The 13837-nt window shown below is 36.2% G+C and overlaps 2 protein-coding genes across 4 annotated transcripts in view; both read right to left on the bottom strand.

Moving 5' to 3' along the window:
- LOC136343567 (zinc finger protein 8-like) overlaps positions 1–7146 on the bottom strand; it is an 11065-nt gene extending 3919 nt beyond the window's left edge. The window contains exon 1 of the mRNA XM_066290370.1: positions 6796–7146. The gene's annotated coding sequence lies outside the window, so the exon portion shown is untranslated. The remainder of the gene's footprint in view (positions 1–6795) is intronic.
- LOC136343563 (zinc finger and BTB domain-containing protein 17-like) overlaps positions 1–13837 on the bottom strand; it is a 16536-nt gene extending 2699 nt beyond the window's left edge. The window contains exons 1-3 of one of the 3 annotated variants that reach the window (XM_066290362.1): positions 13683–13837; positions 13553–13619; positions 12958–13494 (exon numbers count right to left, since the gene is read on the bottom strand). In XM_066290362.1, the coding sequence (XP_066146459.1) occupies positions 12958–13293 (336 nt within the window). In that variant the 5' untranslated portion in view covers positions 13294–13494; positions 13553–13619; positions 13683–13837. Of the gene's footprint in view, positions 1–12957 lie in introns of all 3 variants that reach the window. The other 2 variants (XM_066290360.1, XM_066290361.1) reach the window with 2 other exon arrangements.

Raw genomic sequence — 13837 nt, 5'->3', positions numbered from 1 at the left:
AAGCCCGATCGCATATTTCCCAGTTTTGAAAGTGTCTGTTTAAGATCTTCATAATTGGAAATGTGATGTTTGTAGATTGCTTTTTTTTCAAAAAACGACAAGTTTTCTACAACATCCAGACTTTGTAGAAGTGTATCCATAATTTTTCGGCAGTTTTACCACAGAGCAACCAGGATTGATCTTCGAAGGTTTTATGCTTTGAATCGTTATCTGGATGAAATACAAAAGTATTCTCAAGACGAACAAATATCCTGATTCATAATACTTTCGACGAAGTGTAACTTTCCTGGATTTGCTGCAGACTTATAGAGTCAAACCCAAAGCGAACCGCTGCCGCGTTTAGCAACAGCGCATAATTTTTTTTACCTGAATTAATTATATTCAATTTAGATTCATCCGTGAAAATAACATTCTTCCAAGAATCGAAAACCTTTCCTCTACATTTTCCTGCAAAACTTATACATTTGACTTTATTTGCTTTGCTAATAAATTCGTACGAGCTATTTTTCCATGAAAATGATCTTTTTTCAATACATTTTTCACCGTTTAAGCAATCGCTCTCTTTTTTAAATATTTTCAAATTTCATCAGTGAATTTCGAGGCTGAATCTTTGGATTTTATTTTATTTTCCGTAAAGTTCAGCGTCCATCATGCGAATTAAACCTTTTCCTCGGACAGTGCTGAACACTGTCGTAATTTTTAAGGCATTTAATTACGCTCTGAACTGTAGCAAAACTTCTGTTAATTATCGGAAATATTTTTCTTGAGATTTCGTTTTTAAATCATGATTAATTACTCATTCTTTTTTAGCTACGTTGACGCCCCATGTAAAAACGAAAAGCGACAAGTGCCCTTTAGACTTCGCATTTGGACACTTATGCAACTGTAGTCAATAATGGAATGAATCGATGACGTCAAAAATGCATGAGTCTCAATTTGATCTCGATTTTTTTAATATAAATTTCTAATGCCATCAGGTTTTAGCTGTTCTTTATTGTGAATTGTAAACAGCCTATAAAATACTAAACGTGACTTGTACTACGTACACCTTTGAAGAATTTTAACAGCGAAAATATGGAGGTGTTTGAGTTTCGTTTTTACTAACTGTGTATTCAATCGAAATGCCCAATTTTCAGATCGAAAATCTGGAAAGTTGAGTTTAAAGGACCTTCGTTTTGAGCCACACTCAAAACCGTAAAATCGAATCCTGAATTCCGGGAACAGAATGAACTATTATTGTCCCATTTGTACCGATATTTTGAAATAATTTACTGTGAAAATCCTCAACATATCATCCATCGAAATTTTGCTGTGGCAAGTGGGTTTTCAATTAAATCAATTGATTTGGATCCTAAATACGTACGGTTACATTACATTTCCATAATTTCAAAAACACCTAGGTAACCATGTATGCCAGGAACTCAAAGTTTAAGCAGTGGGAAACGCAGACGTTTACCTCCCCCTGCCTTCTTGAAACATTCCAGGAAAATCCTGAAATTATTGAGACGCGGAAATTGGGCTCAATCGACCGATAGAGAGATGAAGTCGTGCTTGAGTCATCTGCATTCAAGAGCACTTTCAAAATAGGAAAAATGGGTGTCAAGTGACCCCGTATCGAAGGAACCAAGTATATTATTGGATTTTGGCCATGTTGGCACAGGCTTATTAAAAAGTTCGCCCAAATGCTATTTCAGACAATTGCTCTATAGATTCCTGACATGGGCACCCACACTATGAAAACTGGCAAAAAGCACATGGGCGTTATTACACGTTGGACATTTTCGGTTAAATTTTGGGAGCTTTGAGGCGCTGTCTGTTGGTTTAATCGTCTTATATGGACCTTGAAATGTAAAAATAACTACGATATTTAGATAATTCAGAACTATATATACGGTGTCCCATTTAACGTTGCGACTGCAGATTACTCACAAACGGTGCATTGCACGAAGGAAAGTTTCAAATCAAAGTTGCCCAGTAAAGAGGGGGACATTTCGTGAAGATAATGACTTTTGGTCAAAACGTCCGTCCGAAAACAATTCGGACTACTTGGGAATTTCGAAGGACGCAAATAAAATATACCGAAACGCTATTACAATCCCTGGGAGACCAAATGGCAGAAGAAAGAGGGGACAACGGACATTGGAGACTCCAATTGTTAGTACCAAATGACTTATGAGACACAGCTCTATCATCTCCAGATGATATTCTGCGAGGCGTGGGGACCAAGAAATGGTAGGGGGAGTTCCCCCTTGACTTCTCCTCCCCTAAAGATCAGTTTTTAAAAGGAGTTAAGTAACAGCAGTTCAACACCCAACCAAGAAGAACTCAACAGAGTTTGATCCCTGCGTAAACAGTGCGGTCAGGTCTTTTTCACCGGCAGCGAAGAAATACGCGAGCCTCAGCTGAGTTCAGTTCAAGTATAAAGTCAGCACCCACTCAGTACAACAGCACGGTTTCAAGTTTAAATCCTGGAAAAGTCATCTAAGTTCAGTGTAAATTACAGTAAGGGTGAAAGGAGTGCCCGCGTTCACGAGCAACTCACTGAGGAGTTCGGGTTTGAGGCGATGAGACTTAAGACAAGTTTAAGCATTTCTCTACAGTCTCTCTCGATTTGATACAGAACGAGAGTGGTCCTTCGGAAATAAAGAACGGAACCAGCAGCGAACGCAGAACCCGCCAATTTTCAATCATTGTGCCGAAGGGATTCCTGGCCTCACGGTACAACGTCATTTTAAAGTGATTTCAAAGGCAACTTTTTTTGGCAACCCTGTATTTTTTTAAAGATCCTTATAGACCTTAAAAAAAATTAATATATTTTTTATTTCGACAATTTCTTTATTAAACGTTTTGCTGTAGAGTTATCCTCGATTTTTCTCAATTTTTTTGAGATAGTAGAAATTGTTGCAATTTTTTTAGAAAAGTTTTGTATTGCGTATTTTGTTTAAAACTCATAAAAATATTTCTATCTAAATATATATATGTATATATGTAGGGTTTTGATTGTTGTCTAGGGGAATGTTGGGGTTCTTCAGTGATAATCACGTTAACTTAGCGATACGTATATTGAATAATTAAGTAGACTAGACTTTACAAGAACTAAACGCGGGCGCGACTTCTTAGTCTCGAGTGACGGGCCGAAGAACCAGAAGTCGCCAGTAACGAATAGGAAAAAAAAGAGAGAGCTTCTCATTCTTCCAACCCTTAAGTAGACCCAGCCATGGCTGTAAACCATCTAAAACCGTCTAAAGCTCAAAAAGGGACCTGTAAGCCGCCCTCCCTGGCGGACCGTTACGCTCACATCTGGTCAGAACCTAGGGTAATGGTCAACAACGGCCATGGATGTGTCATTACCGTGAATGGCCTTCGGATACTTTCTACCCCTCAACTTATAATCTATACAATACAGATTTGCGCTATTCAGATTGCATCTCGATCTGGACCCCAAATCCTACATATACAGGGTGAGTCTTAAGTAATGGGATACAAAAAAGTTTAAATGGCTTAAGTGACTCCTTATTGTCGATTGTGACACCCTCTAGAAAATACACCGAAATCGTCGATAAATTTGAATTGATCCTCTCCAAAAACCCCTACATAAGAAATTTTGTGAAATTAGCCCGAACTGTTTCAGAGATATTTAAGAAAATTTGATTTAATTTTTCAACTTTGGCACCTCGTATCTCAGTTATTTTCAACTTTTGGTATAACATAAATTTAGCTATATTGCATTATTTTTATGTCATAAATCCATCGTTGCTCTCTGTCCCATTACTTAAGACTCACCCTGTATATGAAAAAAAAAAACATTTTTTTGAACTACTTGTTATAGTCTACGTTAAAATAAGGTCTACAGGAAATCGATGTTCTTTTTTTGAAAATAAATATAGTTGTTTTGTGTGAAATTATTCAAAAATTATCCTTTTCATTTCAAACTTCAATAATTTAAATGGATCGCTACACTTTGGATGAAAAATTGGAAATGGTTTTTATTTATGGAAAAGCTAGAAGGAATGTTAGTCGCGCAGTAGAACTTTATGCTGAAAGATTTCCCTGTTGGGCAACTTTCAATGCAGTCATTAAAAATTTCAAAGAAATGAAAACGTTGGAAACAAAAACATGCAATCGCTCCCAAAGTGCAAGACTTGAAGGCAATAAAATAGCAATTCTTGCAGCTGTTGCCTTCGATCACCAAGTAAGTTTCCGTCAAATTGCTGTTGACTCAGGAATATCAAAAACAGGTGTCCAAAAAAATTTGAAGGTGAATAAATACCATATTTTTTACATTCTTTACCATATTTCTTTACATCAGAAACTCCATGGAACCGTTTTTGTAAACCGAGTCAATTTTTGTAATTGGGCAAAGCAGCAATTAAATGAAAATTCAAATTTCTGTTCCGACGTTTTGTTTTCGAATGAATTCACATTCACTGCACCACTGGTGCAGTGAATGGCCATAATCTGCATCTTTGGAGTGCTGTAAACTCACATTGGCTTAGAGAAGCTGAACATCAAAGACCATGGTCAGTGAATGTATGGTGCGGTATTGTTGGAGAATGCTTAATTGGACATTTCTTCATTGAAGGAAATTTGAATGGAGAAATGCACCGCAATTTCTTGTGTAATAATCTTCCGGAATTATTAAAAAACGTTCCACTTGTGATTAGACGGGTGATGTGGTATCTGTATGACCGCCGTCCAGCTTATTTTTCTAGAATGTCTTGTGAAGTTCTGGATGAAATATATTAAGATCGATGGATTGGACGGGGAGGTCTAATGAACTGGCCTCCTAGGTCGCCTCATTTGACCTCACCAGATTTTTTTCTCTGCGGTTTTTTAAAGGACAAAGTTTATGCAAAAGTACCAACCACTGCAGACGGCATGAAAAGGAGAATTGAAAATGTGTGTTGATGAACGGGGAGATGTTGCGCAAAGTCAATAATTCTTTTTTCATAAGAGTTGCGACGTATTTCGAGCAGGAAGGACATTTTTCCATAATTTTCTCAAATCAGGATATTATATTAACTTGCCAAATTACAAACTATATATATTTTTTTCCATAGAAATAATTTTTTTTTGTTAGATAGAAAGATTGTTATGAGTTTTAAACAAAATATGCATTGCAAAACTTTTCTAGAAAAAAAAATTCAATAATTTCGACTATCTCAAAAATTGGACAAAAATCGAAGGTAACTCTGCAGTAAAACGTCTAATAAAAAAACTGTTCAAATAGAAGATTTTCATTTTTTGAAGGTCTATGAGGATCTTTAAAAAATACGGAGTTGTCAAAAAAAGTTGCCCTTGAGATTAACTTAAATTAACATGTTGGCTAAAGGTTTGTATCTTCATGACATGTCCCCCTCTTTATCGGATAACTTTTATTTGAACCTTTTCTTTATACACCGTGCTGTCTTTGAGTAACCTTCAATCACAGCTTTGAATGGAGCACCCTGTATTACCGACAATTCGCGAATATTTGTATCAAATTTTTATTCTCTGTTTATCGGAAATAGTCAGTTACACACGTAGACTTTCAACATTTATTTGACGACAACCTTCAGTGGCATCGAAAATCACAAGTTTCGTTTCAGTCTTCAGCATTGAACACCCACAAATAATGCGAGTTCGCTATATAAACCAATGTTCAATAAGACCTCCCTTAGGAGCTGGGGCTAGTTCAAATTTAATTTAAAAAACGGAAAATATCGAATTTTTTTAGAGGTTCGTTAGCGAAATTTTGGAGGTATCGACGACTATAAACAACGCAAATGTTTCACTGCACGAGGTGCACTAATTGCAACAAACATCAAGTTCGTCAGGAAACAGTGTTCCACTGTCCTCTTTGTCCCGGAAAACCGGCCCTTTGTCTTGGGCCTTGCTCTCCAGCACATCAACAGAATTTGCGTTCGCTTTTCAACTTCATTTTCAACAAATAAGCACGGAGCAACTCTAATTCGTCATGACGCCGAAAGACGTCATCCGTTTCCAGCCAATGCTTTTGTGCAGCAAGCTTATGACGTCAAAAGATGTCGTTATTCATGTGACGTCATTTTGCTGATTTTTTTTTGTTAACACGTGTTCGTTTCGTGTTTTTTTTTAACCAACCGAGTTTTATTTCTCCAAAAAACGGCTTCCGCCTTTAGAGGTACTAATCCTTATACTGGTCAGCAGTGAAAGTGATAAACCGGTTTACACGTACATATTTATTTACGTTGATGCGCGATTGTTTTTTTTTTTTTAATTTTTCTATTTCATCAGCGGTCGAATAGAAGCGCCGATTGACGTAATAACGTATTACAGTAATTAATTATGTCTAGATTTTAACAGTTAATAAAGGCGAAGAAAAGTGGTACACACACGTCTTGGCGAGAAGACCGCACAGTTTAACCTTGAGCAGATCAGCATAAGCAAACAGTTTACCGCAGAGCCGCAAATTCTGATAATGAATAGCAACTTTCAAATCTGCCGCGCGTCCACTGACCCAAAAATGGATTCAATTAGGAATTTCCAACAATCGTGAATTGCAGCACCGGTAAAAGCATAACTGATAGGTCTATATTCTGGCTATATTCATGGAATTAAAGAAATTGTAATGTCGGCCGACCTTCGCGGAGAAATCCCCCGGTGGATTTCTCACCAGAAAAAAAAAAACGTCGTCGTTGGGCGGTTATGACTTGTAGAAAAGTCGACCACACGTCCCGAATATTCGCCTTATAACGTCAAATATTATGGCTTTTGGGACATACGAAGTTGGTTGTGGTTACAGCAGGAGGTCTCGAAACATATCGAACTACTCACCATTTCCGGGAACACGGCGTGAAGATATCTACCGTAGCATAATTTCTACAACTTGCACCGACCTAGTGGTCACACCTTTCTCCATTTAATCACCGGTATTTGGGATTTATCGATATGATAATATTAACGGCACAGAGACAAAAGTACGTAAGTATTTTGGCCGAAATTTGATTTCAAATGAGATTACCACCGTACAATTTTCGTTATAACTTTTAGTTATCTAGCTATCTGTACGGAGATTAAAAATAATCATCATATAACAATAATGTCGTGCAGTTCACATGGACTTTGACGACCACCCAACCCCCATCGCGACCTTGCATCCAACTAATCCAGTCCTGTGCATCGGAACACGGAGCTGACAATGGGCGAGACAAGTACACGTGAAATAGTTCGGTCACTTCGTGGGCTTTTTGAATTATATTTGAATTTATCAAATGAAGATATCCTCGTCCACTAATCTTTCCATTTCCCTTGCACGATAATATTTACGGCGAGTTTTCATTAGAAAAAAACTCGCAGCTGGCGGTGATCGTCTGACGAGTAGATAACAGTTGACGTACGTATCCAAGACGTTCCTCCAATGTTTCAACGCCGACTTGTGGTTTTCCTTTTCAGAACTACGTACACGTCAGGAATTTGCAATTTCCCAATAAGCCCAACGCTCGGTGTCTTTCTAAGAATACCCGACATCAGAATTATTATGGTTGAATCCTGAACCAACGGACTAATTTGCGAATCATCAGGCGAAAACTAAACAGTTTTTCGAAAAACACATTTGCCGAGTGCGTAATTATGCATATTCTGAAATACTTTTAATCCTGAAAGAATCACTCATAAGCCGGGGTGATAAACATTGCAGATAAGTAGGATATACATTATTTGCGAATGCAAGTTGATTTCACTTCGTGGAAATGTCGCTAGAAAGTGCGGTTTTTCCCCTCGAAGCTTAAACGCAAAGGTATGGTGTACGGCGAGTAGGTAAAATGGGAAAAAAAATTAAAAATAACTGACTTTGCTGGGAATCACCTTATTTCATGTATACATAGTATATGATTTCCATGAAAAATCAGCGATTATTTGTAATAACACCTCGGTCGAACGTAAAAACTCCCAGTCTGACGACAGTTATACACTTTACAGTTGATATTTGTAATTGGTATCTATTTACCATTGATTGTAATTTACAAGTAGATCGTAGTTGAAATAGTATTTTTCATGTTACAGAAACTCCAGAAAATATCGGATTGTTCCTTGGATTCATACCAGGTTTCGTCTAGATTTTCTTAAGTACTTTGGGTTGATATTTTTAAAGAACTGTAAACAAAATTTCGTACGCGTCATTTATGTTTTAAAATATCTTCAGGGATTTTCCCTCGGAATTTCCGCACTTCCTTCTGAATTTTCAATGGCTTTTGGGACATATGAGGAGGCGGGGAACTTAAGGAAGTTTAAATGGATTTTGGCCAATTTTCATTTCAGATATCTCGACAGTGACGAACGGAATATTTAATATTTTCCGGGAAAACAATTAATGGTTATTTAACGTTAATTGGTCGGTTTAAGCTCGGTTCGCCTAACTCTGACCCTCATAAATTCTGATACCCATAAAAACTCCAGGGCTATCAGAATAAGAGTAATCTTATCAAATTCCGTATTACACCATGAGCTGTATACAGGGTGTCCGGACAGATCATGTCATAAATTCTAGGGGTTATATAGAAGGTTAAATGATGCTAGTTCTTCGTATAAAAAGAATACTAACGACTTTCGTTACCAAGTTGATTGCTCTTAAAGTAAGAAATTTTTGCTGCAACTTTTAAACAGTTATCATGGTAAAAATGAAAATTGGGCGATTTCAACAACTCATAGTCGTGCTTATTTTCGTATGTAAACAGATATTTCAGGCGTCTTCCCTATACAGGGGAAATAAAAATTTACCATTTAGATTCATTAATTTTCTTGTGCGTTAACGAATTCAGTATTTTTTTCCTAGCTTGATTTTTTAATCATTTTCATGCAAAAAAGTCATATCTTGCTTCAGTCGATATCTTGTACCGTTTTTGACAACAACGCACTTTATTACCAACACACGCCATATGTGCCAACAATTTAAAATCAAATAAAATAGCAGTTCATTACGAAAAATGGTATGTAATACAGCTAAAGTTGTCAAAATGTTCATGCCAACATTGAATGTTATGAACATTACTTATCTTAATAATATCTGGGAGTTCGGCAACGAGAAGTATGCAAATATGCATCTAACATTCGGCCTTGTAGAAGGTACTGTTGCCGATGCTACTGGGTTGCAGTCTAAGATACCCATATTAAACATTCTTGATAACTTTATCAGTAATACATAACATTTTTTTTATAATAAATTGCTATTTTAATTGATTTAAAGTTGTCGGCATGTATAGTGTGTGTTGGTAGTGAAATGCGATTTTCTCAAAAACGGTACGAGATATCGATTAAAGCAAGGCATACCTTTTTTGTAGAAAAACAATAAAGTAATAAAGTAACGAAAAATATACCGATTTCGTTAACTTATTTAAAAAAAATTAATTATTTTATACAAGAAATTTTGATTTTCCCTGTATAAGGAAAACGTATGAACCACCTGACATTATTGAAACCACTCAATTATCATTGTTCCCATGATAATTGTCGAAAAGTTACAGCATTTTTTTTAAACTACTATTATTTTAGCCTTCTCTCTAACCCCTAGAATTAATGATATGTCCTTTTGACACTCTGTACACTAAGATCGGGTTGGGTGGAACCGACCTTAAGCTACGATTCAGCAACTGGGCTTTAATCATACTTATTCACACATGGCCGTAGGCAAGTTTAGCAGAAACCTAAGGTTCAAATTTGCCACTGCATTTCCATATATCTTATACGTTTCTCGTAACACAAAACAACCCATCATTTCAATAATTGGGTTACACAAGTAAAAGCTAATGCAGTTCAAAACTTAATAACTTTGCCAACAAAGGAATTTCCACATGGAAGCGATGAAATCGATGTAGAGCATTATTGGCCAATTCTCACGTTTTCATGGAAATTAGTTTCTTGGTAAAACCACCAGGCTTTGGATGTACTGGCTATCGCAAAGATTCTCAAAGTCTAGCTATGCTGCAATGGAATAGGGCCTGAAGCAGAATACTAAAACTGAGCTCGTTGATTTTTAGGAATTTTAGATTTTCAAAATTAGATTTTATGTCAAATTTCATCAATAGAAAAATTAACAAAATGTCCTTCAAAGAGGAAATAACCACATGAAAAAAATCTTGTAACAGGCGTAGAGATCAATAACGCTGGTATTACACTAAGAATTTCATTTTCCGTATTAATATCTCGTTGTTTTGGGGGTACCAGTCACAAGCAATGCAATAAATGCAATGGAAATTATCGATAATTTTTGGAAAGTTTGCACAAATGAAAATTAATTTCAAAGAGAACATGAGTGAAGGCAGCAAACCAGTGTATTTTTTTGTTTAGTGATTTTCTCCAAAAGCATGATTTCACTTTCGTTGCACGAATAGTATTTAAGGAGAGAATTTCATGGATCATACCCCCAAGAAGCACGGCCAAAAGGTTGAAATATTTTAGTCAGCTACGACATTGCTGGGGTGACCGGATATTATCACGATAAGTACACTTGGTGCAAATTATTGCTGCAATTCGTCAGTAATCGGTTCAGCGTAACAATGACAAACCAGCATTGCATTATTGAAATATCAAATTCGATAGATTAATGAAATTATCGCGATAATCTCTCCCGAACCCTGATTACACGCCATTAAAAAGGTGCGAAGACTTTGATAGTGAATAACTACTGAACCGATTTTAGTGATTTTGTAATGAAACAAACTTACAGTATTTTTCTTTCAATTTTGAACTCGTCTCTGGATTATTACAACGTTTAAAAATATTACATTATAAATTACATTCGATGCATATCCAGGCACATCTGTTTTTCGGTTCGCTTCCAAATCTCTAAAATAGTAAAGGAGTGGTAATATGCCTAAAATGTGATTTAAACATTTTTTTAACGCTACAACAATTCACAGGAGGCTCTAAAATTTGGAAAAATTGTGATTTGTTTCGTTCTCCCAGTTTGCGATCATAATAAAATTCAACATGGAAAGATTTGCTGTAGGGATGATTGGACAATACGTATAAAAGTTGTTTGAAGCTCAAGTTGTGATATATTTTTTGTTGTGATAATTTTGTGCAACCAACGAAATTTTGTCGACCCCAGAATATTCATTCATGAATTTTTTTGGAAAGCTCCTTCATGGATTAGTTTCATGTCTGTAAAACTCCTTTAATAACTTTGATTTAAAGGTTTAATTCATTCCCCTATTTATTAACGGATTTTGGCGTGTTCTAATTTCCAAATAACGTGAACATATTTAACTACAGGGTGTCTCCTATCAGTAAACCAGTCAGCTAGCCGAAGATTCCCTATGCGAAAATAACTAGACTGTTCTTATGGCACTTTTTTCTGCTGCGCTTTATACTCATTACACGGAATATGGAAGTTAATAAAAAAGTACTTTTCTCAATAATTTGGGTGCCTCTTAACATATTTTTATGAAATTTTGCAATGATGTATAGTTCGATTAAACGCACATTTTCTCTGATTTGGGTTAAAAAAAATCGGGGAAACAATAAGAGAAATGAGAGGTCGTTTATATGTTTTTCTCCCAAATTTCGTTTGCGCACGCCAATGGTGCATTTGTTTAGTTATTCAAATTAATTATTTCGTTGTCTGGATTTCTTTATTCTTGGAAACTTTTGATTTATAGCTTACTTCAGATGAATGTCCCCCCCCCCCCCCCCAATACGTAACTTCCATTTTATATTTATTTAATTAACCACATCAGGAAGACGAAATTTTTACAAATTATCTACAACAATCCGGATATTAGAACGAGAACGATTACTTTTAAATTGGAAAATTAAGACATTAATTAGTTTAACGTACACCAAGTGCTAAAACGGCAATCATGTGTGTTATTGAACTGTATTCTCGACATAAATAAAAAATGGAAGCCACGCATTGGAGGACAATATGCTGAAATATTTGCTAAAGCTGCAAATCAAAAACTTTCAAGAATGAAGAAATCTAGATAATGAAACAACTAATTTGAATAACTAAATAAATGCATCATTACCGTGAGCAAAAAAAAAAGTTGGGGGGAAAACGCGTATGGGCTCCCCCATTTTCCTCATTGTTTCTCCAAATTTTTTGTCCATAATCATAGGAAATGTGCGCATAATCGGATTATATATCACTGCAAATTTAAATTAAAATATGTTAAGAAACACCCAAGTTATTAAAAAAGGAATTTTTTTAACTAACTTCAACACCCTGTGTAACGAATATAAAGCGCTAAAAATGCTATAAGGAAAGTCTAATTATTCTTGCATAAGAAATCTCTGGTTGGCGGATTGACTTACTAACACGAGACACCCTGTATAAACAATACTTGGTGAAACTGATTACAATGATTCAGGAATTTTACGTTCCAGTTCACGAACCTCCAAGTTGGTGTAAAACCAGCGCAAATGACTTTTTGAAATTTATTTTTGTACGGTTTTTTTTTTGTAGTAATGATAAATTAAAGTGTTTATGTAGATTTTTTTGAATTATTATAAGGTGCATTAAATGTCGATCCTTGACCAAAATTGTGCTCCTTAAATTCCGCAAATTTTAAAGAATTCCTTTACTATTCAGGACTGATTTGTGGGCCTGCAGGCGGATTTTTTGGGAATTTGAAAAGAGATGTTTGTCTTTTTGAAAATACTTTAATGGATTTTTACGTAAATGTTTGTGAGTAATACAAATTAATTTATCTGTCTGGTTTTTACGAATTCTTTATTTTTCAATGATTTATTGCTAATTTTGAGTGATGTTTTAAAATTTTGAAAAATTCTAGAGAAAATCTAAACTCAGTAGATAGGTACTACCAAGAAATTACTATTACAATGTTAGCTTAAGTTGATAGCAGAATTTTAGCGTATTGCACTTACAGTATTTTACGTTTCAAAGTCGAAAACTCATTTGCTATGGACTCGGACCGTTTCTTAATTTTAAACCACTTTCTGTTAAAAAAAAAAACAATGCTACTCAACAAAGTTGCTCACCCTTTTCCTCTGCAGGCCAATTTTTCGAATTTGCCTCACAACGATCCCCCCCGTGAATCGCTCTTGCTCGTTCAGGTTGATCACCCTCTGCACCTGGACGTCATCACAGATATCGCACAAAAGATTGGGAGAATTGAACAAGTCGTTTAGAAACTCACGTTTCAGCTTTTCCTCAATCACCGAATCAAGGGTTTGTTGATAGATAGTCACGTTATCACTACTGTGAATGACCGGCTGGCGATCACTGCAGTTATCGGTTTCGTTTTTAATCGTTACTACTTCGTCATGTAATTGAAGACGGGTGGATGATGGAGAGTTTTCTTCTAATGTGAACATTCTGAAGTGCGAGCCGAATTCGCCACCATTAAGTCTCGGTGATTGAGGTAAAAATCCCGGTGGACTCAATTGCCGCGAATTCGTCTTTCATCGCACGTTGTGCTTAAGCTGAATGCGCCGTGAGTGGTACCACGATGCCAAACGTTATCAGTCATATCGTTTCTTGTGCAGAAAACACCATACTCCTTCCTAATGGCGAAGCTGAAAGTAAGAGTGGTTTGGTGGAATGGTTGGAATACCCCAGTCGGCAGGCGGGTACGTTTGGATTTTATGTGTAGATCCTCTTAATTAGCTTAGCTCCGTTGGAAAGGTGGTTTTAGCGGGTACTTGGTAAAAGTTAGGAAAGAAGTTCTGATGAAACGAAAAATTGCTATCTAAAGCACAGTTACCAGCAGTTGTCATGCAACAATCCCCAATATCCGCTCACCAGGGAACAAATTCGATTTTGTGCGCGATGAAGTGCACTGTCGTAGATCCATTACCGTTATCATCTAATTTTAGAAAAGAATTCTACGATAATCAAGTTTGTGCTGTGACCCAGTGC

Source organism: Euwallacea fornicatus, chromosome 15, assembly GCF_040115645.1.
Source record: "Euwallacea fornicatus isolate EFF26 chromosome 15, ASM4011564v1, whole genome shotgun sequence".
Taxonomy (NCBI): Eukaryota; Metazoa; Arthropoda; class Insecta; order Coleoptera; family Curculionidae; genus Euwallacea; species Euwallacea fornicatus.
This window is presented reverse-complemented; position numbering and strand designations above follow the sequence as displayed.